Source organism: Fringilla coelebs, assembly GCF_963513975.1.
Source record: "Fringilla coelebs genome assembly, chromosome: 20".
Lineage (NCBI taxonomy): Eukaryota > Metazoa > Chordata > Aves > Passeriformes > Fringillidae > Fringilla > Fringilla coelebs.
This window is the reverse complement of record NC_140046.1, coordinates 6,505,918-6,518,599: the sequence shown is the minus strand read 5'-3', so window position 1 is coordinate 6,518,599 and position 12,682 is coordinate 6,505,918. Positions and strand designations below refer to the sequence as shown.

Sequence of the window (12,682 nt, the reverse complement as noted above, 5' to 3'; positions counted from 1 at the left end):
CAGCACTGATTTTGTGGGCTTTGTAGTTAGATGAAATACTTTCTATTTTTTTATGACCTAAGTAACTGTCTTGCCCCCCTCCCTAGATTTTTTCAAAGTAAATAGTGCAGAATACATCAAGAGTCTGCACCAACTCCCTCGACTGTAGTTTGAAAGGGAGATGTTCCCAGGTCTCTTGCCCCACAGTTTGTAAGGGCTCTGCCTGTTTGTGTCCTGGGGCTGTGAGCTGTGGCTGGAACAAGTCACGTTCTGGGCAAGTGAGTCCAGCTGCTCCCTGCAGTCCTCAGGCTGCCGTTCTGCCTTCCTCCCGTGGGGACTGGCACGGGAGGGCCAAGTCCTGGCAGCTCATCATTCACAGCCCTGCTGTGGGAAGATGGGTGTTTGGAGAAGTGGCTGTGAGGAAGAAACAGGGTGAAACATTAGAGATTAGATGTGCTTAGGATTCAGCAGAGGAAACTCAGTCGGTTTGTAGCAATTCTGCTTTGTAAAACAGAATGTGGTGACAGAGGACAGAGGACCTGCCATGGCCTCTGCAACAGAGCTGGTGTCTCCCTGGCAGGGCTGAGTCCAGCCTGGCACTGGATGGTTTCTGTCCTGGTGTGCTGAAGATGACCCAAGGTTGGGAGAGCTGCCGGCACAGGAGCTGGGGAGCTGGCAGACAGCGTGGAGGAAGCTGTTTGCATTGCTCCAGCCAGGGCTGAGACTGCAAGGATGCCTTCCAGGACCAGCGGCCAGCTGGGAACTCAGCCAGCACTAAATTCACACCATTCTTTTACAAATCAGGTTGGTAAGAAAAACACGAGACACAAACTAGTGTGATTTCCATAGCAACCTCAGCGGAGGTTGAAAAGTCTTTTGTAAACATAGGGCTGAACCTGAGGATCAGCTCCGATTTTCTCCACAGAAAGGGGAAGAGAATGGAGGCTTAATAAATTCAGGCCATACAAATGAACTATAAATCTCAGAAGGAGCCATTCCCAACCTCTCTGTTCCCCTTTCTGTCACCCTCTCCACATGCACAGCACGAAGCTGTCTGAAACCCAGAGCCCAACTTCCCAGCTCTGGCTTATCTCCATAAACTGCACCAAGGCTTATGCCCCTCTTCCATTGCAGCTGACCTTTACTGGCTAATTCTGTGACGCACACACAGCCCCAGCACATGCCATGCCATTTCTGTAGGGCCACAGCGACTTGAAACAAAATTTGGCTTGCAGTGGAGGCCTGTACTGCAGCCAGCTCTGGCTCCTCTTCCCCACCATGGCTTCCTCCAGCTCCGTCAGGCAAGTGTGGATTTGGGTGTAACAGCCCTCAGCTCATCCAAGTGCTGTTCCTGCAAGCCCCAGGTGTGAATACAAATGCAATTGTTAGGAAAATTAATCCACAAACACCAGAGGTTTATGTCCAAAAAGGAGACAGAGGAGTCCTTTCTGGCTTTATTCCAATAAAGGGAGAGGCCATGCGGCATTCCCCTGGGATCTCCAATTTTTGGAGGACGCAGCCTCCCTTTTTATCCCAATTTCCCAGCCATATTTCCCTTCTCTCTTTTCCCATTGGCTGAGGTACTTCAGAGGTACAGACTTCTCAAAACACCTGATACCAAAGATTTCCCTCTAATGAATAACCCTCCTTTTAATTTTGAATTCTTATGGAATTTAGGGGTTTTTCTTCCCCATTGTTTCTTTCATCTTTCAACGTCCAATTTCATTTATCAGCAAACCTAAAGTTTATTTGTAAAAGCAAACACCTTTTCCCATTCATCAATCAGTGGAATCCTTCCCATTGTTTCTTTTATCTCCCAGCGCTGGCTTTATCCACCAGCAGACCCACAGCTTGTTTGTAAAGACAAACCCACAATTCCTCTCACAAAGAGCACAGCATCTCCCCCCTCTGCTACCTGCCCGCACGGTGCTGCGGGGAGCGGAGCTGCCGTTCATCACTGTCAGCAGACAAAGGCCGCGGGCCGCGCTGGTTAATGACACCAAAGTGACACGAACAGATGGCGCAGGCAGCCTGCCACGGGGGCACCAGGAAGTGCTGTATCGCTTACACCCTCACGGGGAAGGGATTTGGCAGGGCTGAGGGCGCCGGTGAAAAACACACTGAATTTTCATCCTGCGCGGCAGATGCCGGAGCTGCCTCGCTAATGCAGCCTGCTGGGGACAGCCTGCAGCCTGAGAGCGTGTGTGAGGGGACAGGGGACATCGGAGCTCAGCAACCACAGCTTGGCAGGAGCAGGATGCACGGCCACAGCTGGGACACGGGAGCAGTGACACAGGGAACAAGTTGTATCCGAGTTTTGGAGTGTCTGAGGGAGGGTGTCAGAGGCTGGAGCCGGGCCCTCCTCAGCGGTGCTGGGCCATGGCATGAGAGGCTGGAGCACAGGCATTTCCACCCAAAAATGAGACAGGGCCCTGTTGGAGTGAGCCCAGGGAAGACAAACCAGAGGACTGGAGGGGTGGAACACCTCACCTACAAGGAAAGGCTGAGAGAACTGGGATTGTTCAGCCTGGAAAAGAGAAGGCTTCAGGGTGATCTAACTGGGGCCTTTCAGTACCCAAATGGACAGCAGGATGCAGAAGGACTTTGAACATGAATTTGTACTGGCAAATGGGGGAACTGTTTCAAACTGAAAGGGTGGGTTTAGATGAGATATTAAGATTAAATTCTTTGCTCTGAAGGTGGTGCTGCTCCAGCAGAGATAGCCCAGAAAATCTTTTGACTGCTGCACCCCTGGAAATGTCCATGGCCAGGTAGGACAGAGCTCTGAGCAGCCTGGTCTAGTGGGTGCCATCCCTGCCCACATCAGGGGGCTGGAATGGGAAGATATTTAAGGTCCCTTCCCACCCAAACCATCCAGTGACTCTATGAGGAAGAACTTCACTGTGTGGGTGATCAAGCACTGGCACAGGGTGCACAGACAGGGTGTGGAGTGTCCCCTGAAAGCCCTTTGGACACAGCTCTGAGTGCCATGCTCAGGGGGCTGTGCTGGAGCAGGGGGCAGACTGGGTGACTCCAATGGTCCTTTCCAACCTGAACCATCCTTCTGTGATTCTGTGCCTTCAAAGAATCCCACTGAGGGTGGCAGAGCGCTGGGACAAGCTGCACAGGAAGGCAGTGGAGTGTCCCTGTCTGGAGACATTCCAAACTCACCTGGACGGATTCCTGTGTCGCCTGTGGGGGTGACCCTGCCTTGCCAGGGGGTTTGGGTTGGCTGATCTACAGAGGGCCCTTCCAACGATAAGTTGGTGACTCTGCCTTCAGCCTCCGTCCAGGCTGCAGGGTACGGACATTAGAAGGGGAAATTTCTTCATAGAAGGGGTGATTAAATATTGGCACAGGCTGCCCAGAGAGGTGGTGCAGTCATCGTCTGTGGAGGTGTTCAGGAAACGACTTGTAGCACTCAGTGCTCTGGTTGACAGGGTGGTGACAGGGCAGAGGTTGGGTCTGACGACCCCAGAGGTGTTTTCTCGGTGTCCCTCTCCCCTCACGGGCCCGGTTCGGTGGCTCCCTCACACGAGGGTCCCTCACAGAACTCCCGCCTCTGCGCGGCCCTCATCGCACCCGCCATGACGGGGCCGCCCGCGTCGCGCGCCGTGACGTCACGGGGGGCGGGCCGCGGCCAGGGCCGGAACATGGCGGCGCCCTCGGCCCCGCGGCCGCCCCGGCCCCGCAAGGAGCCGCAGCCGCTCGTCATCCCCAGGAGCGCGGCCGAGGAGCAGCGCCTCCGCCTCGAGCGCCTCATGAGGAACCCGGTGAGGGCACCCGCCGGGGCACGGCCCGGGGCGGTGGGAGAGGAGAGGGACGCCGAGACCCCCGCGGGGTCCGTGAGGGGAGAGGGACACCGAGCCCCCCACCCTCGGTGTCTGTGAGGGTCACTGAGACCCTCTCGGTGTCTGTGAGGGGAGAAGGACGCCGAGACCCCCCACCTCTGGCTCTGTGAGACAAGAGGGACTAACACCTCCTTTCCCTTCCTCCGGGGTCCGTGAGGGGAGTGGGACCAACCTCCCCTCTCTCCTGTCCGTATCTGTGAGGGAAGAGGAACCGACACCCCCTCCTGGGGGTCTGTGTGGAGAGAGGGACCAGCCAACCCCCCTTTTCCTTCCCGATTCCATGACGGGATCGACACACGCCCCCCTCCTCCTTGCCGGGTCCCCAAGGGGAGAGGGACCGACGCCCCCACACACTGCATTGCTGTGAGGGGAGAAGGACCCGTCTTTTCTGGGATGCTGTGAGGAGAAACACGCTTCTCTGGGAACCCAGGGGCCCCTCAGTGCTCTGCTCGCTGGTCTTTCCTCTATCCTCCGTTTTTAATGTGCGGGAGCATGACCCTGGTCCTCTGTCTGGGTGTTTTGATCCTTTCCTGAGGGGGTTTTTGCCAGGAGGAGATGCTCACCCCCCCGCTCTGTGTGTGCTGGAGCAGGCTGAGACTTCCCTGCAGCACGTTCTTCCTCTGCCCTTGCACCATGTGTTCTCCCTCCCCTGCTCTCCCTGTCCTCTAGCTCTGGCATGGAAGGTGCTCAAACACCTTTCATCATTTCCCAGACTGCTGGCAGTGGAATTATACTCAGTTCCTGCGAGCGCTTGGAGGTGCTGACATGCTTCCTTCTAGTTCCCATGCTGAAAAGAGGCACAGACACTCCTGATCCTCCTGGGGTTTGTTGACCTGCAGGTCTGAATGTGAGGGACAGAGAGGATCCCTTCTGATTCTCCTCTTCTGCCTGCTCCTGATCCTTGTGCATGAAGAAGTTGCTGCAGCTGTGCTCCTTCTGAGATCTGTCAGTTGGTGGAAGAGGCTGTTGTCATACGTACCCTGCCTTTCAACAATGTGTTAAAATTGCAGACTTTGCTCCTGGAAGATACTGATGGCTGGTTGGTTTGTTCTTGCAGGAAAAGACTGTACCAATTCCTGAAAAACTGAATGAATGGGCACCACGACCTCCCCCGGAGTTCGTTAGAGATGTCATGGGTAAAGATTCTATTCTTCAGATAACTCTGGTATCAGTCACAATTAGCTTAGAAAAATGTTTAGCGGGGAAAGACAGAGGTGGTTTTTCTGCTGCTCATTTTGCTGGAGAAAAGAGGTGTGAAATGTGCTTTGAGAGTTGATTTTTCAAGTTTTATTTGGTTCTCTGATTCCACTTTTTTGCTGGCTGTCAGAATGCAGAGAGAACAAAGCCTGTGGTACTGCAGCACGTGGGCTGCCTGCAGTGCAATAAGCTGCTGCTCTGGTGATGACAAGTAAATGATGATGAGTAAATCTGTCCTCTCCATGGATCTGAGAGTGCTCTGGAAGACTGGCAGTGTGAAGTCCTTCTTTTGACTGCTTTGAGTCTGAATCTCAGGCTGTGAGAAGTAGGCACATGCAGCAGGTGTGAATGTGTGTGCTCAGGTAGGGAGCTGGCAGCTGTGCCAGGACCCTGACCCAAGTACTCTGTGTACACTTTACTTCTACCTGCAGGGATTAAATGTAGTTGCTGTGGTATAAACTGGCTGCATGTAGAAGTTCTGTCTTTCTTTGAGACCTCTATCCTTTCTAGAGGTTGACCTGTTCTTATTTCAGAATAATTGATCTTGGACTCAAGTTTTTATATGCTTCTGAATAAAATCTGCTTATAGTAATTCTCCCATGGCTTTTTCAAATAGCTTTGCTGTGTGCTTGAGTGAATGGTCTTGTTTTTCTGGGAGTACCTGATGTGCTGGGTCCCTGTTGGTATCAAGAGCACGCCTGTTGCAGTCCCAGCTGCTGGGTTTTAATTAGGTGTCTTCTTTGAGGCTTGTATTCATGTGCTTTCCCTTGAGAAAGGGCTCAGGAGATGGGGGAAGAGAGTGGAGGATGATGCTTAAAGCCCCTACAAGGCTTCAGCATGCAGGCTGATGCCAGGAAGAGAGAGCTGTAGGGTTTTAATTTATGAAGAAACAGTTGAAAACTGTCAGTAGATCTGTCTTGCATAGGAAAGTACAAGATCACCTTTTACCACCTTTCTGTTGACCTTTATTTCGTGTTTGAGAAATGCTGAAAATTAGTGGGAAGCAGCATCAGCAGGGTATTGTAGCTCACCTCTGCCTGTAAGAGACTGAGGGGTGCATTTCATCTCCAGTTGTTTGCCTTCCTTGATGTGCAGCTAAGGGTGGGCTCTCCAGGGGGGTAATTGGGTCACCTGCAGTCACCCAAAAGTGTGTGGGTTTGCAGCTCACTCTGCTTTTGCTTGTGAGCTGAGTTTAAAGTGGTGACACACTCCGTGAGCTGTTGGTAGATCTTCATCTGACAGTGCCCTTTCCTGTGTCCCATCCCTCAGTGTCCAGCTGTGTTGTATTGCACTAGGCACGATTTCTTACACAGCTGTAGTGATTTGTGAGCATCTCTTTACCTCCTTTCCTAGCAGACTGAGCTCTCCCTTGTTGCAGGTTCCAGTGCTGGGGCTGGGAGCGGGGAGTTCCACGTGTACCGGCACCTCCGTCGGCGAGAGTACCAGAGGCAAGATTTCATGGATGCCATGGCTGAGAAGGTCAGCACAACTCCTTATAGCTCCCCCCTCCCCCAACTGTTTGTTGTTCTTTGCAAATCTGTGCTTTCTTTGAAAGTCATGTACAAATAATTCCCTTGTCAGAGGAGTCTGTAGGAGTGTGTGATCCGTGGTGTCTGTGTCAGTACTGAAACATTTGGTGCTTTGTGTCAGACGTGCTCCATCTCCTGTGTTCCCTGGGGTCCTAGCACGCTGTAAGGCCTCATGGGAATGTGTGTGTTTCAGGCTGACTTGAAAATGCTTTAAAAGCTAGAAATCCTTGATAACACTGCCTTGCACAGACAGAAACAAAGTGAGTGCCTCTGCACAGAGTTCAGATGTTTCTTTTAAGTCCTGAGCAAGTAGAATGCCCCCTCTTTTAGAAAACACTATTGATATACTCTCTCTTGGCCGAGATGAGTCCGTATGTTAATGTTTGTGTCTCCAATTATTCATTTGTTTTTACTGAAACATTAATTAGGGCAGAAGCCCAACCTCCCTCATCTGCTCTGGTGAGGATTTCTCCTTCAGAAGGTTCCAATGTTTGGCTCAGGTTGCAGGTTAAAAATGCTGTCTGTACAGGAGCCATGCCTAGGAACGTGGCTTTGTATAAAGAAGCCAGGCAAAATCTGGCAGAGCTCCCTTCTGTATTTTGCTAAAAGACTTCTCCCTAAAAGGACGTGGCTTTTAAAATAAGTATTTTAATTTAGATTTTGACCAAAGTATGACATGTGATCAATTACAGCAAAGACTAGATGAGGAATTCCAGAAGAAACTGGAGAGGAATAAGATGATTGCAGAAGAGCAAACAGCAAAACGCAGAAGGAAGCGGTAAGGGCAGATTTTTCCCAGGAGGCTTGACATGGAAACCCTCCCTCCCTGTGCCTCATCTGTAGCTGCATGCTCTGGATAAACACTGTCATTCTGTGTCTGCATCTATCAGCTGGGAAGTCTGGCTGTGGAAATTAAATTTGTCAGTGTCAATGTTTGGTTTCCAAAGGTAGCTGTAAACCTGACAGGCTTTGCTGGGGTGGTCTCTTTTCCGTGCCATTGCTTGCAGGATAACTTTGGACTGGTTGAGCTGCTTTTGCTGACACTGTGGTCTTGACTGCAACATGCCTTGCTGCATATTTGTTTTAACAGTGTCAGGAAAGGTTTGTGTCTATATCTGGCTTGAGTTTATGTCTGAATCATTTGGTACCAAGCAGTTTCAGTGCAAAACTGGGTGCTGCTTCATGGGTAGGCTGCTTCTGCCTACCCCATTGAAATGTCTGGCAGGTGAAGTCTAATAAGTTAGGTGGAAATACTTTAAAAATATCAAATCCATCTTTCTCTTAAATTTTAGACAAAATGAAACACAAGATTGATGCTCTCAAGAAATAGACTGACCATTGTAGTGCAGTGACAAGAATTTAAATCCCACTCTCTGTGTCCAGGATAGGTTTCAGAAAAAGCAGGGAATCATGCCTCTGCTCTTTCCAGGGTCTGACCGTGAGCATCCTCTCCCTTGCTGTTTTGCATGCTGTGGCTGAGAGCTGCTGTGGAAAGGCCTGTGCAAAGTGGCTCACTGCCATGTTAACACAAAAGTGCACAACACAAACACTGTTGCCATCTTAGTTTAATTTAATGTGGTCCAACAGATGGCCAGCAAGTCAGATCTGGCCTGCTGCCTCTTGCCTGGCTGAGATGGAGAACAACTGTTCCAACAGCAGATGCTGCCTAAACACTAACACCTCCATGTCCCCCTGCTATGCTCTAATGGTGTGACTTTGCCCTGCAGGAACCCCTCTAATTTCCCTTCTCTGTCCTGACCCAACAGGTTCAGTTCCTGGCTCTCTGTTTCAAGAGAATTCAGTTATGCTGTTGACAGAGGAGCATGTCAATGCCAGGCTGCTCTGCCTGTATCTGCCATTAACTTGCCAGGTTGCCTTTGCTGGGCAAGGAGAGCTGGGTTGCATGAATTGAAATTCCCTCTTACCCCCAGTGCTACTCCTAGGGCCTGACATCCTGAGGAGGTACAGCCAAAGAGGGAGGTCAGAGCATACTGCACTGTTTTGATTTTCTTCAATTGAAGTATATATTACTGGTGGTTTTTTCCCCCCAGTGTTCAGTGTCTGCAGTCTGGGTTTTAACACCATTTTCTCTTTATGTTTATTAGCCTAGGTAGATAAAATGTGGGGGCAGTTTCATTCTTGTTCCATCTGTGTTCTTGGAGATTCTTGTGTATCATAGTTCTGGTTGCAGTGGAGTCATGAAAGACTTAAAAAATCCATTAATCTGAAAACAACATAGAAAAGTTTCTCTTGATCATGTGCTAAGTTTACTCTTGCTGAATTTTCAGCTGAGACCAAATTTAAATTGAACTTCTCTTCTGAAATCAGCTTTTCCAAGATGTCTGTAATATGTCCTTTATCAGTGCATGAATGTGCAGAATCTTTACAACATTGGATTTGCCAGAGAGTCTTTTTTCTTTGCTTTATAGCCAGAAGTTAAAAGAGAAGAAACTGCAAGCTAAGAAAAATAAACTTGAACAAAAGAAGCAGGAAAAAGGTCAGTGAAATTTAGTTTACTTTTCTCAGGGTCTTGGTTCTGTTCCCTCATTGAAGCTTAGAAGGTTTTGTTCCACCCCCCATCCCAAGCATTCTCAATACATGGATTAAAGCCTGAGCCTTAAGCTTGTTATTTTAGCTGATGTTTCAAAATCCTCTTTGAAAGCCATCTATGTTGAGATTTAATCTTACAAATAACTTGGCTGTTTGTGAATATTTTCCATTTATTAGGGGGAATTTTGGACAGCAAACTCTGGAATCTGAGTTTTTGGATATTTTGCCCCAACTGTTCTGATGAACTGCAGATTCAGAACCTCACCTGAGGTTTAGAAAGGCAGGATTGTTCAAGGCTGTGCTTTTTTAAAGTGTATTTTGAATGTGTATGGGAAAACAGGTGGAAAAAAGGCAGAACTTGGGCAGCAAGAAACAGAGTTACAATTTTGTGTGTAAGAAATTGAGCCACCTTGGCACTATCTGTTCCATGGGACTATTTTATTTCATAGAAATAAAGGTGAAGAACCTGGCTGCCTCTGTTCTCCTGCAACATTATTTTCTCTCTTGAAAATTAATGTTCAGCAATATCAGTGTAACTGTTTGCTCAAACTTTTGCATACTTGTTGCTTCTTTTCAGTGAGTATATTTTGGCTTACTCTTTCAGTGTGAATTAGCACACAAATGGTTAAAGTTACAGCAGTTTCTGGTAGTTCTGCTGGAACAGTGGCTTGTCTGACAGTTCTACCTTATTTGTGCTTTGCTTTTCAGAATTGGATCTGTTTCAGCTGAACCACAGCCAGCCTCCCATGTAAACATGGGAGGACAAATTGTTAGGTTAATTTTACTCGTGACAGCAAGTAAATGTAGCAGAGTGAATTTTTTGGGTGTTTTGTTTTGGTCTTGGTATCTTATTTTATTTTTTTAAGCCACTCATTTATGAATTGTAACTAGGAGGAGAATTTAAGTATGAGTCAACAGTTGTTCATTTTGAGTGAGCAAACAGAATACCCATCCCTTAGGGAGTGGCTGGGAGAGAGGAGAGCTGGATCAGGGACTGGCACTGAGTATGGGATTGCCCTGTACCCGTTGTGGGGCAGGAGTGGTTTTGTTTGGCACAAGTTCCTGAAAGACAGAATCTAAACTCCCTGGTCTTTGTTACCAGTTCTTAACTCTTTACAGTCTGTGTAAAAGAGTTCTCTATGTAAAATAATAATATCAGGGGGGAGAGAAGGCCCTCTTAGCCATTTTTAGTCAACTGAGAACAGCTTTTTTTAGTTTTGTGTGTCCTGGGTTGTAATCAGAGAATTTTTTCAAATTGATTAAAATGTATTTGTTGGATATAGCAGGCAAACATTTGTCTTCCTTTTTGAATGAATGAATTAAACCTCTGAATTGCCATGTTTCATCTTTGTTGTAGTAAAAACATTAAGAATAAGGGTTGGCACTGAATGAGGTCAGCTGTTGATGAGCAAACTCCCAATAAACGCTCAAAGTTCAGCACTTCACCACGCGGTGGCATCAGACCACTGATCCTAAATCCCACATGAACTGGTCAGGACACAGAGTGTGACTGGGCCCGAGGAGCAGGAGAGAGCAGAAAAATGGCTCTTGGGTTCAGGTCCCACTTTATGCCATGCCTCATTTTTGATATCGGTTATTTAATTTCTAGTAGATGTGTCCTGGTTTTTTAGCAGACTTCACAAGTTTTCTGTGACCCTTGTTAACCTTAGGCATATCTTAATGAGTTCCTGTACTGACAGTATAGCAAACAGTTCTGTAAAAGTTTATGGCACCTCATGGAGTTTTTGTGAACTTGAATAGGTTGTAGGAATACACTGAGTCTTGCCTGTGCCTTCCCAGTGCTGTGTGTGATCCTTCCAAGTTCATCCCAGCCTGCAGAGCTGAGATTTGGAATGAGACAATCTATCACCTCAGTGTTTGACTGTCTCTGTTAGAAAGAAATAATGTTCCAGAAGAGGTGGAGTTGTTTAATGATGGACTTTGTATTGGAGATAAGGGAATTCCCCAAGGGGGAATTTGATATTCTGAGCTCCTCATCACTTGGTGGAATTAATAGAACCTGATTCCTGTTCCCTGAGTATCTGGGACTGCTTAGTTGTGAGATGCTTAACAAGGAAGACACAGGGGAATATGTTACCCTCCTTGCTAATTAGCCTGACCTAATCCACATTTGCTGAGCACCTGAGAGTGTTTTGCTGTGAAATGCTTGACAAGGAAGCCAGGTGGGAACACCTCATCCATTCATCCTGTTTGTGTTTGTAGAACCTGGGCAATCCCAAGAGCAAGGCAGCAGTGAGGATGACGAAGAGGATAGCAAGGAGGAGGAAGAGAAGGAAGATGATGCTGAAGAGCCAAGTTTTGTGATGGGAAGAGGATGAGGCCTTCCAGGGACAGCTGGAAACACTGTTCATTGCTTTATATTCAGGAGCATGAAAGCCTTTCATCTCAGCCAAGCAGAACCCATTGGCGTACGTTACATCTGCTTAACGGGGCATGGCCTTCACGTCACAGGCCTGAGAGAAAATGATAGAGAAATGCCAAATAAGAGATTTTTTCTTAATTGCTTGTATAACTGCTGTGCAGTCTGCTCTAAGTTTGCTCTAAAGAGTCAGCCATAAGTCTCTATGACCCTAGAGTTCTTTCTAAAATGGCCCAGAGTGTTTTTCTGTCTGAAAGCTAAAACATAACTATTACCATTTAAGGGAAATATTACTGTGAAGGCTACGTATTCTACTTATCTTGAAGCTGGTAGCAGTGGGATACATGAATCTAGGGGCAGAGTTTAACCTGAAGTAGAAAAGTGGTCTGTAGCCAGACTCTCCTGCACTGTGAGTGTTCTGCATTTGGGGTTTTGTATGGGGTCATCTCTAACCCAAAGAAATCAGTTTATGTTCCTAGACAAGTTCTATAGATTTTTAATCTGGATCCCTTTTTTAATGCTAAAACTTTCCCTATTGCTTTTCTTCCTTCCATGTTTTCTAAATTAATAAAAGGGATGTGTTGGATTGTTCTGTCTTCTATTTTTCTTTTTGGAAGAGGATTTCAGTAAAATAAAGAGATGCTGCAGGAAGGGACAAAGAGATCAAGTGATGTGGCACACATGAAAATACGGAAAAAGGAGTAAGCTGCATGTCACTTACTTTTTGCTTTTGAATTGGAACAATACCTTTTCCCAAAGATTGTGTGTAAAGCCTCCGAATCCTGTGGCAGAAAGGCTTGGAATGGAATCATTTTGCTTGTGCTCAGCTTCCTGTGATGACACCTGCCTTTCTCTCTGCTTGAGCGCTCTGCTTTGCACCTTGGATTCCCCGGTAGGAATCTTAACATCTCTCTATATATTTACTTATTGGTGCTTAAAGCATATGCAGTGGTGGTTTTACTTGTAACTCTGGTTTTTGTCTCTTCAGTGTATCTTTAATTAGAAGTGCCTGCTGGCTTTCAGACGTGCTCATTCCAGAGCCTTGCATCCAGAATGCGGTGCTACTTCTTCTCAAGCCTTGGTTAATGCCAAATTATTTTAAGCAAAAACAGTAAAAAGGGAGAGTCTCTTTTTAGATTTCGCCTTTGTTGAATATTGCTGCCAGAAATCCTGCATTTTGTCTGAGCTGGCTTTAT

At 47.5% G+C, this 12,682-nt stretch overlaps 1 protein-coding gene across 1 annotated transcript; it reads left to right on the top strand.

Annotated features, from left to right (window-relative positions):
* The first annotated feature begins 3,618 nt into the window (after positions 1–3,618).
* PRKRIP1 (PRKR interacting protein 1) lies at positions 3,619–12,072 on the top strand. Its single transcript, XM_084218891.1, has 6 exons — positions 3,619–3,752; positions 4,888–4,966; positions 6,406–6,506; positions 7,249–7,334; positions 8,986–9,053; positions 11,330–12,072. The coding sequence occupies exons 1-6, from the start codon at positions 3,633–3,635 to the stop codon at positions 11,443–11,445; spliced, it is 570 nt and encodes a 189-aa protein (XP_084075017.1). The 5' UTR covers positions 3,619–3,632; the 3' UTR covers positions 11,446–12,072.
* The last annotated feature ends 610 nt before the right edge of the window (positions 12,073–12,682 follow it).